Source organism: Camelina sativa, chromosome 15 (genome assembly GCF_030686135.1).
Source record: "Camelina sativa cultivar CO46 ecotype springtype chromosome 15, ASM3068613v1".
NCBI lineage: Eukaryota > Viridiplantae > Streptophyta > Magnoliopsida > Brassicales > Brassicaceae > Camelina > Camelina sativa.
In genome coordinates, this window is record NC_141894.1 from 28774974 (window position 1) to 28791349 (window position 16376).

The 16376-nt window shown below is 45.5% G+C and overlaps 1 protein-coding gene across 1 annotated transcript; it reads right to left on the minus strand.

Annotated features, from left to right (window-relative positions):
* Nucleotides 1-1979: 1979 nt before the first annotated feature.
* On the minus strand, nt 1980-3875 carry LOC147927275 (uncharacterized). Its single transcript, XM_087487374.1, has 4 exons — nt 3231-3875; nt 2986-3123; nt 2498-2690; nt 1980-2371 (listed from the first exon to the last, which is right to left on the minus strand). Exons 1-4 carry the CDS (start codon nt 3873-3875, stop codon nt 1980-1982), a joined length of 1368 nt encoding a protein of 455 aa, XP_087343500.1.
* Nucleotides 3876-16376: the final 12501 nt, after the last annotated feature.

Consider the following 16376-nt stretch of genomic DNA (forward strand, 5'->3'; position numbering starts at 1 on the left):
AGAAATGCTAGATTAGGAATATTTAAACATGTGTGCTACATTTGGAAGAAAAACTTAAAGTAGTGCTATTCTAGGGTATTTCTCATAAAAAAACAAAATAAAAGTTGAAGACCAATAACATATTGCCAGGTCAAGTGTCTTCCAGGTTCTTTAAAATCTCTGCAAAGACAAGTATCTACACTGTTGTATCTTTTTTTTTTTTTTTTTTTTTGACAACAGCATACAGATTGGTTCAAACAAGCCAATACGAAGGAACATTGTTTACATAGGTAACTAAGTGCGGAACTGTACGAACTCGTCGCGCCAAATTGTCCGCTTTACCATTCTGAGAGCGAGGGACGTAGACTAAAGAAAACAAGACAAACTCCTCTCTATCCGCCTGTATATCTTCCAAATAAGGCGTAAAAGCTGGCCACTCGGAAGGTGAAGACACCATCTTCACTAAGTCAGAGCAGTCGGTAAGAAAAACTACAGATTGATTGTCAGCCCCAATCATACAACGTATCGCCCATATAAGAGCTTCAACCTCAGCATGAAGAGGAGAGAGACTGCGGCGAAGGTTGGCCGCGCCCATAGTAGGAACAGAACCTAAAGGTGTCATGCAAAACCATCCACGACCCGCAAAACTATCTGTTGCTTTCCAAGAACCATCCACGAAACAAATATAGCTGGAGAAAGACCTAGGAACCCCTAACCTTCCAATCCCATTGGGAACAACCAAAGTATTATCCATGGTATTTGAAACTGTACCCTCTGTCTGAGCCATAGCCCATGCGCGTGCCTCATACTCCGCTATCCGTAAAATAGCTAGGGGATTTGAATCCAGGTTACTAAAAATTTTGTCATTGCGTGCTTTCCAAATATACCACATAATCCATGGATATATTTCATGTGATGGAACATTGGTAAATCGCCAAAAGAGGGAATCCATGTTAGTGAAAATGGACTCCGATGGGAACACACCCAAGACTGTCGGAAACTGCGACAAAGCCCAAACCTGTTTGGCCGGCGGGCATTCGAAAAGTGCATGATTAATTGTCTCCTCCCGGAAACCGCAAAGACCACACGTGGCATCATCACTAATACCGCGTTTCCGTAGATTAGCCGTCACGGCAACACAACCCGAAAGCACTTGCCACATAAAATGACGCAATTTCAGGGGACACCGGATTTTCCAAACAGAGGCCTGAAGAGGTACAATGCTTGGCCCAAATACTTGGATTCGAAGGTATATCCGCCACATTGGACCGGAGGATATGATACCCGGATTTAACCGTATATTTACCAGACTTAGTAAAATGCCAACCCAACAAATCCGGTTTATCCGGTTGTCGCAATGGTAATGCAGAAATTATAGCAACATCTTCCGGTACAAAGGTAGCTATAAGTTGGGCCATGTCCCAGGAGTTAGACGTCCTGTCAATAAAGTTTGAAACTCGGAGCAAAGGGTCAGCAGGTGACCCCGTACTCAGTGCTGGTCTCGGGAGTTGAGCAGGGATCCATGGGTCTGTCCATACCGAGATGGAAGCACCAGATCCTACCCGTGTAATCAGTCCTTTATTAACCAGAGAGCGAGCAGATACTATACTCCGCCAACCATAAGATGGGGAATAAGACTTAATTGGATCCAAAGGATCAGAATGCCGATAATAGCAGCCTTTAAATACCCGTGCAAAGAGACAATCCAGAACAGAAATCAGCCGCCAAAGCTGTTTCGCCAGCAGAGCCGTGTTAAAATCGTCCAAACACCTAAACCCCAAGCCTCCTTCATCTTTGCTGCAACACAGCCTATCCCAAGCTATCCAATGGAGGCCCCTTGATTGCCCCGAGGAACTCCACCAAAAAGTCGAGATGGCACTGGTTATCTTCCTAGTTATCGTCTTTGGAATACGGAAACACGACATCACAAAGGTTGGAACCGCCATCGCTACTGACTTAATCATCACCTCCTTACCCCCTCTTGATAGCAACCGAGCAGGCTATCCACTAGCCCGTGCTTGCAACTTATCCTGGACAAACGAAAAAAATTTCGTCTTAGAGCCACCCAAACTCTCCGGGATACCTAAATAGGAGCTCATCCCATCCAAATTTGTTATTCCCAAAACTCCTTTTAGTTCCTCCCTAAGATTAACATCCACTGTGTGTCTAAATTGGACAGACGATTTTTGAAAATTAATTTGTTGACCCAAAACCCGTTCATACTGCTGAAGGATCCTCAACACCACCTCACACTGCTCCTTTGTAGCCCGACAAAAGAACAAACTATCATCCGCAAATAAAAGGTGAGAGATAGGAGGACTAGCAGTTGAAACCCGTATGCCGGTAAGAAGCTTAGCTTGCTCGGCTTTCCGAAAATGAGCAATAAGAACCTCTGTGCATAAAATAAAAAGATAAGGCGACAAAGCGTCACCTTGTCTCAGACCTCGATGAGGTACAATAGACCCATGAGGATGACCATTAATTAAGACCCTATACTGGACTGATGTCACACACTAGCCCTGAGACCAAATATCCGGGATCCGCGGATATCCGTTATCCGATCCGGGATCCGCTCCGAAAAACCGGATATCCGGTGGGACGGATCCGGATCCGGATAGTGATTTTTCAAATCCAGCAGATCCGGATAGTGATAATTTTTGGACCGGATATCCGGTATCCGTTATAATAACCACATTTACTATTGGGCCTGACTTCATTTTGCATAAATCCAGATTTTAAATGTTAATTCTGTTATTGGGATTATGAATAAAAGCCTTTTTCGTTGGGAAATAGGGTTTTTGGCTTTGGGGAGATGAATTCTCACGTCACTCTCATAACTCATACCGCCGTTTCTTTTTTTTTCTTCTTCGTTTCTTGTCTTTGTTTTTCCTAAATCATGGATCCGAAAGAATGAATAAACAAACTACACAAATCCGCTCACTCCGACGACATCTCTATCTTTCTTTAGCCGCCTCTCGTTGATTGTGTTTTTTCTATGATTCTAACGATGATTTCTAGATCTGAATCCACCGGAGATGTTAGAAGATAGAGTGTGAGAGACACAAGAATTGAAGCGCGGACGGCGGAGGGGAAATAGTTCCGGCGGTTCTCTTCATCGTGGCTCGTTGTCACACTGATGCGGAGCTTCAAGAGAGGAGAAACAAGATCTTGAAGATTTAGCGTTTAGGGTTTCTTTTGTAAAAAAAGAAAAACCGGATCCGGATAACTGGCGGATATCCGGTTTTTTTTACGGATATTCGAAACCCGGATATCCGAAGGAACGGATAGCGGATCCGGATATCAAAACTATGTTTCCGGCGGATACAGATCCGGATACGGATACCATCAAAAACCGCGGATATCCGGATCCGTCTCAGGCCTATCACACACCACATAGTCCAAGATATCCATTTTTCACAGAAACCAAATTTCCGGAGTAAATTCTCAACAAAAGGCCATTCCACCCTATCGTAAGCTTTACTCATATCCGTCTTGATTGCCATAAATTTGCCTTTGCACAAAGGGTTAGTTCGAAGCCCATGGAACATTTCCTGGGCAATCAAGATGTTATCTGAAATATGGCGACCTGCCACAAATGCCGACTGCGTTTCAGAAACTAATGATGGGAGAATAGCGCGAAGCCTCTGACATAAAACCTTCGAACTAATTTTATACCCCACATTGCACAAACTGATAGGACGTAACGCTGACATCCTGGTCGGTGTATCCACCTTCGGAATAAGGCAAATATTTGTCTCATTTAACCGTTTATCAAACACTCCCTCCTGGAAAAAAGAATTAACCATAAGCACCAAATCTGCCTTAACCGTGGCCCAAGCTTTCTGATAAAATAATGCCGTCATACCATCTGGTCCCGGAGCTTTATCTGGATGCATCATAAATAACACCTGTATAATCTCCTACTCAGAGACTTCCCTCGTTAAAGAATCATTTGTAGTCTGGTCAATCGAGGTACTAATCTCGGCAAGACTCTCCTCAAAATCTGATGGGTTCGACGAAGTGAAAAGCTCCTGAAAATACGATATTGCAGTATGTTCAATCACACTTTCCTCTGTCGACCAAGTACCATGCTGATCATGAAGACCGACAATCCGGTTCCTAACCCGGCGTTGCTTTGTCTGGGCATGAAAATAACTGGTATTATGATCCCCAAATCGCATCCACCGACTTCTACTTTTCTGATACCAATAAACCTCTTCGTCCCGATACGCCTCCCGTAGTCGCCAAGTAAGGTCCGCTATCTCATCTACCGATGTACCGTCACTGTAACGCCCCCGAACCGCTCTATGACCACAAAGGTCATCGGGCAGCCACGAGACGCCACTTGCGGAACTGTACCAAGGTGATCCGGCCGAGGGACGGAAGCTGCAGACTTCCCGACCGGTCCTCCCTAGCACAATCCCACCCGTTACCGAGGTTACTTAGGCTTTTCAACCCTCGCGGCCTGGTGCGTTGTGTTGGCCCGGACAAGGCCGAGTATCATTTGCAACTTGCCATGCTTTCCTGAAAACCGAATATATCACTTTAATAAAATATTTCCTCGAAAATAAATCATCAAAGTAATATACATAGATAGTCGGAAAACTTTACTCTTAGTCGTTTAAGAAAATATAGGGTTTTACAAGAAACGCAAGAAAATCCTATCCGGTAGCCTAACGTTTGCTCCGGCTCTAGACTCACTTAGGCTTTCCTGCAAGGCCAAAACGAAGAGTCATGAGTAATCTAGGATTACTCAGTGAGTCTGGGTACCCCTTTCTATCCTAAACAGGATACTACTCTTCCTAAGCCGACTACCCCGGCAACCAAAGAAAGCTAGCAAGCCACAAAGCTAGTGATAACATCAAAGCAACACAGCTGGAAGCTTTAGCGGAAGCAAAACAAACCACAACCAAGCGAGGCAGATTCGATCACTACGAACCAACTCGGAAGATCTCGACTCGCTACTCACCATGCAAGACGACTAAAGAACGCTTTAGACTCTTACTTAGACCCACTTGCTAAGACGTCTAGTATACTTGAAATACCGTAGACTCTTAGACCACACGCAACACACAACATGCAAAGACGACTAGACATAGACAAGGAACACTTGAATACTCTAGACTCTTTACACCTAGGGCCCTTCGATACCCTGTTCCATTCCAACACCTGCTCCATGCCGAGACCACACAGGTCACCAGCATGAGCCCACACACACTCAAGCCACATCGTCATGCAGCAGTCACGCCGGTAGCTAGCCAGCCGTGACAGTATCCCCGCGCGAGTGGTCTTTGGGAACTCACGCGTGACACTAATAATTGGAACAGCGGATCGATACCTTACTAGCTAAGACTCAAGAAGCGAATTCAAGAGACTAAGCTACCACCACACACACACCATCCTCAATTCAAGCCGTGATATACCAAGCACACCAGCTTTATATCACGCAAGAAAACTAACATAGAATAATCAACAAGAAGCAAGAAAGTAAATCAAGCAACTTTAAGATTATTCTACATGCATGCACCCCTCATGCTTAAACCATTCAAACCCACTTCTCGCATGTAGATTCAGTCGCTTTAACCACTTACAACCCTTATATCCAACTCACGCATGCGATCAATCTCAACCAAATTTTATGCATTAACATGCAATCCACTTTACTTCCCAATTCATGCATGAACCCGATTTTAAGCAAAGCTTAATATTTTCAAATCCCTCTAGGTTCGATCATGCATGTAACTCTTAAACCACCTTTTAAGAGTTTAATTTACCCAATCTCTTCTTTAACCGCACGTCAAGTGAATCCCCCATATTCACCGTGCAAATCAGCTTATTCTCGCATGCATGCAATATCCTTTAACCGCAACAAAAGAAGCGACTCTACATGCTTACCACAGACTCACCTTTACGCGTCGATGATTTCCCTCGGACTTCACTGCACCTCACGATCAGACAGCTTCTCCTCTTGATCACCTCGATCCACAACCAACTCCTTGACACCAACGCCTCTCCTTCGATCTCTCTCTCGATCGTTCTCGACCTCTTTCTCAACAATCACTTCGACACAATGTCGATGATTTCTTTCTCTCTCTCGATGATCTCTTCTTATTTCTCTCTCGAAATAACTTAAGAGTTTTTGAGTGTTTTTGTGCTAAACACCTAAATGAAATCGTTTGCCTTGTATTTATAGGCAAAATTTCGAGGCTGCTTCCTTAATGCCCTTCGATAAGTGTCACCTACAACCCTTGCATGTGCTGCGTGAATCCCACCTCCAATGGGAGCTCGCCATTAATCCACTAATCCCCCTTGTATTAGTGCATGAAAACTCCTCCATTAGTGCATGTAAAGCTTCTTATTAGTGCATGTCACTTAATCAAGGCTTAATCTTAGCTCTCAGCCAATAGAGCTCCGCCAAATCCTCTTAATCAGCTTGATTAAGTTAATCTTCCCACTATATCCTTAATCTCCTTAATTTTTTAATCCTTCCACTAACTCCACCTTAAATAAAATAATCTTCCCACTTTCCTTACTTCTCATTGGTCAGAATCTTGAGAAAAAGAATTTTCTCCCCAAATACTCGATCCTTTGTCCGGCACTCTTTCTCGGGTCATCGGCAAAATTTCTCGGGCTCTCGACAATTTTCTCGAGTACTCGGCAACTCCTTCAATCCTCGATAAATTTTCTCGAGTACTCGGCATCTCCCTCGATCCTCGACACATTTTCTCGAGTACTCGGCATCTCCCTAGATCCTCGACAAATTTTCTCGAGTACTCGGCATCTCCCTCGATCCTCGACACATTTTCTCGAGTACTCGGCAACTCCTTCAATCCTCGACAAATTTTCTCGACCAACTTTCCTCGACCTTCTCGGCCCATTCTTCTGACTCCTGATCGGTCCTAGGGTCTCGGTCGTACATCCGGTTACTCCGGTCTTTGGCTCGGCCATTGTCCAACTTACGAATATTTTCTCGGGCTTCTCTCGACCATTCCCTTTTGTTTTCCTTCCTCTTCTTTCTTACGTCTTTTCCGGGCCATTTCTCCGATCTTTCATTTTAAGATTTCTACTCTTGGTGAGGGTCACTACATTCTCCCCCCCTTATAAGAATTCGTCCCGGAATTCTCACGCCTTCTCCTTCTCTTGGTGGTGTTACTACTTCTTAACAAAGGTATCACTATCTTGTGATTGCTATCACCTCCTTATTTTTACCGAAATCTCCTTTGCTTGGCTACCTCCTCTCCAACATCTTATACCACGCCTATAACACCGTTTCACTTAAGCACTCGGACCCGATGCTTATGCTTCTTGGTAAACTTCTTCATCTCCAACATATACTTGGCTCCTCTTGAATCCTTATGTTCTTTAAACACTAAGGCTTTTATCGCGATGCACCATGGCTTATTCGCTACTTTAACTTCTTAGCTCAATGCTTCTCTTTCTTCAGCTTGTTCCTGACTCTTTTCTTTTCTCCTTCAGTTTATAGCTTGATTCCTTCCAATGTCTTGATACATTTACCGTACTACTTCTTGTTCTTCCCAGCACATTATTTGCTGCTCTTTTTTTTTTTTTTTTTTTTTTTTGCTGCGTTTTGCCCCTCTGGCTCTTCCCATCTCTTTACCAACAATCTTCTTTCTCCAATTCATTTAACCTTGCCTTCCTTAAGGTTTTAACTTCTCCAATCTCCTGAGCCTCACGCTCCTTTGGATTCTACCTCCTCTAATTTCTTTAGCTTCACGCTCCTTGGGATTTCAACTTCCCAATTCCTTTAGCTTCACGCCCAAAATTTATTTTGCACTCCCCATAACCTCTTCCCATCTTACTTTGAATTCCACTTCAAACTTCTTCCTCGACTCTCATATTCTGAAGTTTGACTTGATATCTTTGCCCATATCTTGCCCCTTAGCATAGAAATGCTGTTTCTTTTGCCGCCGATTATTTTCTTGCACCCTCTTTGTCCATTCATAAACTGTTCTTCTTTCACGTATTATCTTCTTGCATCCTTTTTGTCCTACTCCTGGACCATGCACTAATTTCTTGCACTTTTCTGGTCATATATATTTTTTGACCTCTTTAATTTCGCCATTGTCAATTGATTTGCACTACTCTTTCCTCCCTGACTTTCTTTGCCTTCGACTGAACCTTCATCATCATTTCTTTTCTTTTCTCTTCTCCATCTTCCAATAATCAACTCGAACTGGCTGTTCTGGCCGGGTCGAACTCTCTCCTGCTCTTTCTTGAGCTTCTTCTCTTTTGTCTGATCGTGCTTAGTGGTGTCTTACGTGAATCCTCATCGATTGCGTGCAAGTTAATCATGCAAATGCTTATGTAATATATTAACTATGCAAACCTATAAAACTCAAGCAACAATCAAAGCAAGTGATAAAACAAGCAAGGATTAGCATAAGTTTTATATAGCACAACACCACAACCACGGCTAGAGAACATAAGGTACTTTTTACAAACCGATTGAAAAAGCTACACAAGTTCTACACCATCCTAGCCGAAAATACTAAGGGTTCGGATCCTAGACAACAACAACATGGTTAAGTCTAGATACCAAAAAGAAATCATCCAACCCTTTACACTTACACCCAAAAAAACTTCCTTTACACCCCGGCATCCTACTTGTTTCTGAGCCTAGTACACGCCTCGCACGTGCACACCCACTCCCTATCTGGCTCATCAGGTGGCGGTCCGGTGGGAGATTCGGTTGAGGTAGAGGCAGCAGGCAACGAGGCTCCAACTTGTTCCGTGGGACTTACACCACTCCGGCCGTCTCGGCCTGACGGGTTCTCTCCTGTCTCTTCCATTCGCTGGTTAGCGCTCATCCTCTCTCGCACCATCCGATATGGACATTCATGAACATAATGTCCTCTGCCACCACACACGGTGCATACCATATACTCCGGGTCCGGAAAATGCTGAGGTCTCGTCCTCCAGCAATGATTGTTTGGATGTCCCGGTTCTCCACACGCCTCGCATCTCCTCCAATATCTCATGCGATTCGGGTTTGGGCAGCGATAGGCAAAATGCCCTCGCTCTCCGCACCATTCGCAATCCTCCTTTGACGGGTCACATATGCGTCTCAACGCCGGTCTCCAACAATGTTTTGTCCAATGCCCGATGCCCTCACACAACTCGCAATAGGGCGTGTTCCTCATGTGGACTTGGTTTGGGTAGACCACCCTCGTCCTGGCAGTGGCTCGCACTCTCAGCCTGCCTCTTGGTGTGAACGTTATGGAGTGCATCTCCAACTCCCCTTTTGCCTGCAACTCTTGGTAATACTCCCTTGTTCTCTTCAAACTCGAACTACTTTCTCCAATTTCCATCCTTAGTTGCTCTCGGTTCTGCCTTCTCAGCTCGTATGCCTTAGCGAGCATTTCCAAATCCACGTCAATTGGTTCCTCTTCTTGCTCCTCCTCTTGTCCTGGCAACACCATTTGCAATGGTACCGCTCTAATGGGACTATTGCGCCTTGGCACAATCTGATTCTGCTCCGCCTGATTTGGTACGTATTGGTCTGGCATTAGGAGATCTGGCTCTCCTCGGTCTCGTGCAACTTGGCTCGATTCCCCTCGTTCTCTCACGACTTGGCTCGAACTGGCCCATCGCCTCACATTCTCTCTTGGCTCCGTACTAGCCTCAATTTCTCGGTCTTGGTCTCTCCTTGGTTCCACTATAAAAGTCGGAATCCCCTCGTCGTCACTTGACACAAGATCGATCACCTCTAACTCCTTAGTCGGCTTCTCGGTCTTAGAGTCTCCATCTACCGGATTCTCTTCTCCATTGGCTTCCGGTACTATGACTTCCCCGTCATTCTCGTTTACTCGCTCCGGTGAGCGCATCCCATCTATCATAAGTACGATCCTCGCAACCGTCCCGGGTCTCTCTTCCGCAGGTCGCTCTTCACTAATGTCTCCGGTTTCGGGCACCACACCCGCACCACCAGCATTACCTTCTTCCTCCGGCACATACACGTCCGTCAAGAAATTTAGGATTTTATCAACCGCCTCCGGATACTCCCTCATATAATTCTCGGGACTGATATCATCGCCCTGGTCCTCCACAAGATCCCATAGCAATTTCTGTAGCCTATCGGCTAACTCCACTTCCGTCTCTCCGTGATCTCCAACAGGAAGAGTCTCAAACTTGCCTTGCGCGTCCATTCGAACTTGAAGACGGCTCGGCTCCCCAATCTCCAACACAATAGTTCGATCATCTCGATCAACTTCCACTTCCTCCGTTTCATCTAAACACTCGGACGGATCGGTCTCGATCGACCAGTTGGTGTCGTCCGCGTCGAACACCCCGTCCTCATCCCAGTCATTCGAATCACTCGGCTCTCGACTGGTTTCTGATTCCTTCGACAAATACCCATTGTGATGCCCACAATCCTCATGTCTCGGCCCCTCATCCCCTGAACCATCCCCGCAACCTGAACCACCTGAATACATCTAAAACCCACAAGAAACAAGGTTAGATGCTTAAATCATTCTAAGGTTCAACTTAGACTAGACAAGCAAACGGTCCGGATAAAATTCCATGCTCTTGCGACACATTACTCGATAAAACATTGAAATGCACAAGTGCTCGCGGGTTCGAAAACACCGCTCTGATACCACCGTTGTAACGCCCCCGAACCGATCTATGACCACAAAGGTCATCGGGCAGCCACGAGACGCCACTTGCGGAACTGCACCGAGGTGATCCGGCCGAGGGACGGAAGCTGCAGACTTCCCGACTGGTCCTCCCTAGCACAATCCCACCCGCTACCGAGGTTACTTAGGCTTTTCAACCCTCGCGGCCTGGTGCGTTGTGTTGGCCCGGACAAGGCCGAGTATCATTTGCAACTTGCCATGCTTTTCTGAAAACCGAATATATCACTTTAATAAAATATTTCCTCGAAAATAAATCATCAAAGTAATATACATAGATAGTCGGAAAACTTTACTCTTAGTCGTTTAAGAAAATATAGGGTTTTACAAGAAACGCAAGAAAACCCTATCCGGTACCCTAACGTTTGCTCCGGCTCTAGACTCACTTAGGCTTTCCTGCAAGGCCAAAACGAAGAGTCATGAGTAATCTAGGATTACTCAGTGAGTCTGGGTACCCCTTTCTATCCTAAACAGGATACTACTCTTCCCAAGCCGACTACCCCGGCAACCAAAGAAAGCTAGCAAGCCACAAAGCTAGCGATAACATCAAAGCAACACAGCTGGAAGCTTTAGCGGAAGCAAAACAAACCACAACCAAGCGAGGCAGATTCGATCACTACGAACCAACTCGGAAGATATCGACTCGCTACTCACCATGCAAGACGACTAAAGAACGCTTTAGACTCTTACTTAGACCCACTTGCTAAGACGTCTAGTATACTTGAAATACCGTAGACTCTTAGACCACACGCAACACTCAACATGCAAAGACGACTAGACATAGACAAGGAACACTTGAATACTCTAGACTCTTTACACCTAGGGCCCTTCGATACCCTGTTCCATTCCAAGACCTGCTCCATGCCGAGACCACACAGGTCACCAGGATGAGCCCACACACACTCAAGCCACATCGTCATGCAGCAGTCACGCCGGTAGCTAGCCAGCCGTGACAGTATCCCCGCGCGAGTGGTCTTCGGGAACTCACGCGTGACACTAATAATTGGAACAGCGGATCGATACCTTACTAGCTAAGACTCAAGAAGCGAATTCAAGAGACTAAGCTACCACCACACACACACCATCCTCAATTCAAGCCGTGATATACCAAGCACACCAGCTTTATATCACGCAAGAAAACTAACATAGAATAATCAACAAGAAGCAAGAAAGTAAATCAAGCAACTTTAAGATTATTCTACATGCATGCACCCCTCATGCTTAAACCATTCAAACCCACTTCTCGCATGTAGATTCAGTCGCTTTAACCACTTACAACCCTTATATCCAACTCACGCATGCGATCAATCTCAACCAAATTTTATGCATTAACATGCAATCCACTTTACTTCCCAATTCATGCATGAACCCGATTTTAAGCAAAGCTTAATATTTTCAAATCCCTCTAGGTTCGATCATGCATGTAACTCTTAAACCACCTTTTAAGAGTTTAATTTACCCAATCTCTTCTTTAACCGCACGTCAAGTGAATCCCCCATATTCACCGTGCAAATCAGCTTATTCTCGCATGCATGCAATATCCTTTAACCGCAACAAAAGAAGCGACTCTACATGCTTACCACAGACTCACCTTTACGCGTCGATGATTTCCCTCGGACTTCACTGCACCTCACGATCAGACAGCTTCTCCTCTTGATCACCTCGATCCACAACCAACTCCTTGACACCAACGCCTCTCCTTCGATCTCTCTCTCGATCGTTCTCGACCTCTTTCTCAACAATCACTTCGACACAATGTCGATGATTTCTTTCTCTCTCTCGATGATCTCTTCTTATTTCTCTCTGAGTTTTTGAGTGTTTTTGTGCTAAACACCCAAATGAAATCGTTTGCCTTGTATTTATAGGCAAAATTTCGAGGCTTCTTCCTTAATGCCCTTCGATAAGTGTCACCTACAACCCTTGCATGTGCTGCGTGAATCCCACCTCCAATGGGAGCTCGCCATTAATCCACTAATCCCCCTTGTATTAGTGCATGAAAACTCCTCCATTAGTGCATGTAAAGCTTCTTATTAGTGCATGTCACTTAATCAAGGCTTAATCTTAGCTCTCAGCCAATAGAGCTCCGCCAAATCCTCTTAATCAGCTTGATTAAGTTAATCTTCCCACTATATCGTTAATCTCCTTAATTTTTTAATCCTTCCACTAACTCCACCTTAAATAAAATAATATTCCCACTTTCCTTACTTCTCATTGGTCAGAATCTTGAGAAAAAGAATTTTCTCCCCAAATACTCGATCCTTTGTCCGGCACCTTCGACTACGCGTCTCGGACATTTCGACACTCTTTCTCGGGTCATCGGCAAAATTTCTCGGGCTCTCGACAATTTTCTCGAGTACTCGGCAACTCCTTCAATCCTCGATAAATTTTCTCGAGTACTCGGCATCTTCCTCGATCCTCGACACATTTTCTCGAGTACTCGGCATCTCCCTCGATCCTCGACAAATTTTCTCGAGTACTCGGCATCTCCCTCGATCCTCGACACATTTTCTCGAGTACTCGGCAACTCCTTCAATCCTCGACAAATTTTCTCGACCAACTTTCCTCGACCTTCTCCGCCCATTCTTCTGACTCCTGATCGGTCCTAGAGTCTCGATCGTACATCCGGTTACTCTGGTCTTTGGCTCGGCCATTGTCCAACTTACAAATATTTTCTCGGGCTTCTCTCGACCATTCCCTTTTGTTTTCCTTCCTCTTCTTTCTTACGTCTTTTCCGGGCCATTTCTCCGATCTTTCATTTTAAGATTTCTACTCTTGGTGAGGGTCACTACAGTCACCCTCTTGCGCTAATGCTATTTTAGATTTCAAATCCTCGATGGTCTCCCGTCCGTACGGCACCTGAGATTTTTGCCACTGAGAAATGGCCCGGCGACAAGTAGTGATTTTGTCCACAAGAGAGGTAGAAGACGAACTGCCACCCACATCCCAACCCTCCGTAATGGCTCCAAAGAAACCCTCCTTGTCAAGCCAACGCCGATCAAAGCGGAAACTACTTTTTCCCCGGCGAATTTTATCCTTAAGTACTGCTATCACCGGCATGTGATCCTATGCAATCCGTGGTAAATACTCCGAAAAAGAATCCGTAAACAACGCATGCCACTTTTCATTTGCTAAGGCCCGGTCTAACCTACACCGGATAGGTTTCTTATCCCACCAACCTCGCCAGGAGAGATTATCCCCCAACGATGGAAACTCAAGTAATCCGCAATGTCGAATCATTGCATTAAAAGGAACAAAAGAAGAGGCATGCCGCAAGCGACCACCCCGCTTCTCATGGTTACCTTTAATTTCATTAAAATCACCTATTAGAAACCATGGTTGGTCCCTACCCAAACCAATACGAGTTAAACGTTCCCATACCAGATCTCGGTTCTTTAGAACCAGATCCCCATATACAAATGATAAATATATCAGCTGTCCTTTATAAGTAATTTCCACATCAAGTAATCTGTTTGACTCAAAAAGAAAAGTAACAGAATTATTATTATTATTATTGTAGAATAATGCCAAACCACCACTACATCCAATAGGTTTAACAGTTTTTAAAGCTGAATAACCAAAATGACCAATAAAAGGTTTCAAAAAAGAAAAAGGTTGTCTTGTTTCAGACAAAAACAGAAAATCTGGCCGATGCTTTCCCCAGAGGTCTCTGAGATACCCAATAGTAGCTTTGTTTCCCAGCCCCTGGCAATTCCAACTTAAAATCTTCATTTAATGACCTTCGGTATTGGTGGCTTGGCCCCACCAGCAACACCCTTCTCCATCTCCTGAGGCTTCAGGGCCATAGTATCTCCAACCGAACCAGAACTCTTAATAGCAGGACGTTTGCGCGGGGTGCGCACATACACATTCAGCTTCCTAGAACCCAGACCCTGTACACCCAATTGTCCTTTCCCCTTGCGTGATCTCTCGGTCACCATGGAAGGACCCATATCACTCAACTGATTCGGCTCTCCTGCACCAAGAGAGAGAGATCCTGCAGGCGGGAGTTCCTCACTTGCAGAGTGCTCCTCCTCTGTACCAATATCACCATGATCCTCAGCCCCGTCCTCGGCTGCCACAGTAGCATCAACCTGCATATCTAGTGTCTCCTCCATGATGGGAACAGTATCGTCTACCTCCTGAGCATTTCCTGTAACCTTAGCAACCTCCACAACAGATTCCTGCATAGTAAGATCCTGTGTAGCAACCTCCTGCACAACCACAGTAGTAACGTCGCCACTTGGTTGGGACTGAAACACGCCACTTAGTACCTCTGTGCTCGCACTATGCGCCTCCATAGCAGCTCCCTCTGAACCCAACAGAATACCAGAACCAATTTTCTCCTTAACCGCATGTGTAGAAGGTAGCACCCCATCCACATCATCCGACTGAGCTTCTTCCTGGAACAGAGCCTTGCGAACCACTTTACCAGGACGAGGACCATCTACTAAGTTCACACCACCGACATTCTCCCCCGTAACCGCAGATTGAGCCCTAGCTTCTCTTGGTACTTCCCGACGATGCCTGTCTTCATTATATTGCACGTACGACTAATAGCGATGATGCTTTGTCACCGGCTCCCCAACAGGGAGCGTCGACCGCCCCTTCAACCCTTTGTCACCCTTCCCCTCAGAAGACCTCCTCCCATCAGCCTGAAACCCCTCACCACTTTGTTTTCCCCGATACCCTCCTTTAGCACCACCCTCCGAACCAGAGCCCCGCTGCCTCTCCGATCGGACCGCCCCTTTATAGCTCTGGTGACGTCGATCTGCATCCTCCTTTGGCAAGACAATTGGCTCCACAGTAGGCTCCTCCGGTGGAGGACAATGATCCTCATCGTGGCACAAGCTAAAACACTTCTTACAGAAGACAAACAACCTTTCATAACGGAGAGAAACAATGGTTTCCTCACCGTTATAAAACTCCACTTCTGTCTCAAATGATAGACACTTGAACCCATTGAGCGTCACCTGAACCCTCCCGCCATCAAGGTCCACATCTTGAACGGACCCCAATGCCTCCCCAATGCTCCTAAACGTTGGAATAGCCCAGAACTGAAACGGCACGCCCATAACTCGAACCCAGAAAGTCAAAGACGACGGATAGGACAGATCCACCATCGGACTCCAACGAGCCATAGAGACCATCCAAAGGTCAAAATGAAATGGTGCCATCTTCAAAACCTCAAGGATGTCTGCTTCCTCATCAAAATCGAATTGGAACTTCCCCATCCCAAGGTCTGCGCCAACAACACGCCCCTCTAGATGCCATATGCAAGGAAACATGACAAGAAGCGCCTTCATATCCTGCCTCCTTGGGTTCATACATCTCCCGATCACCGTTTTGGAGTAACCCTCGATCAAGGCCGTATTGTCAAAATACGGAATCTTCACCTTTGGCTTCATCATTTTCGAACCCTGAACTAAGGCCAGACTCTGCGACATCACAGCAAGACGAACAGCAACAACCAAGAACAAAAGACAAGAGTGGAGAAACCCAAGAAACCCAAGAGATAAACAAGGACTCAATGAGTGATGAGATTTCTGGTAGACAAGCGTCGAGCTTTTATACTCCTCTGTCAAACATCTCCAAAACCGAGTACCACTTACATAATCCCAAAAAATCCGCCTCATCGTATCTCGATTAAACTGTAATCTCCATTTAACAATCGCAATCGGGAGTGATACACCACCCGATAGCAGAATAAAAACCCAGATCGTGACCAGATCCCACCAATTACCC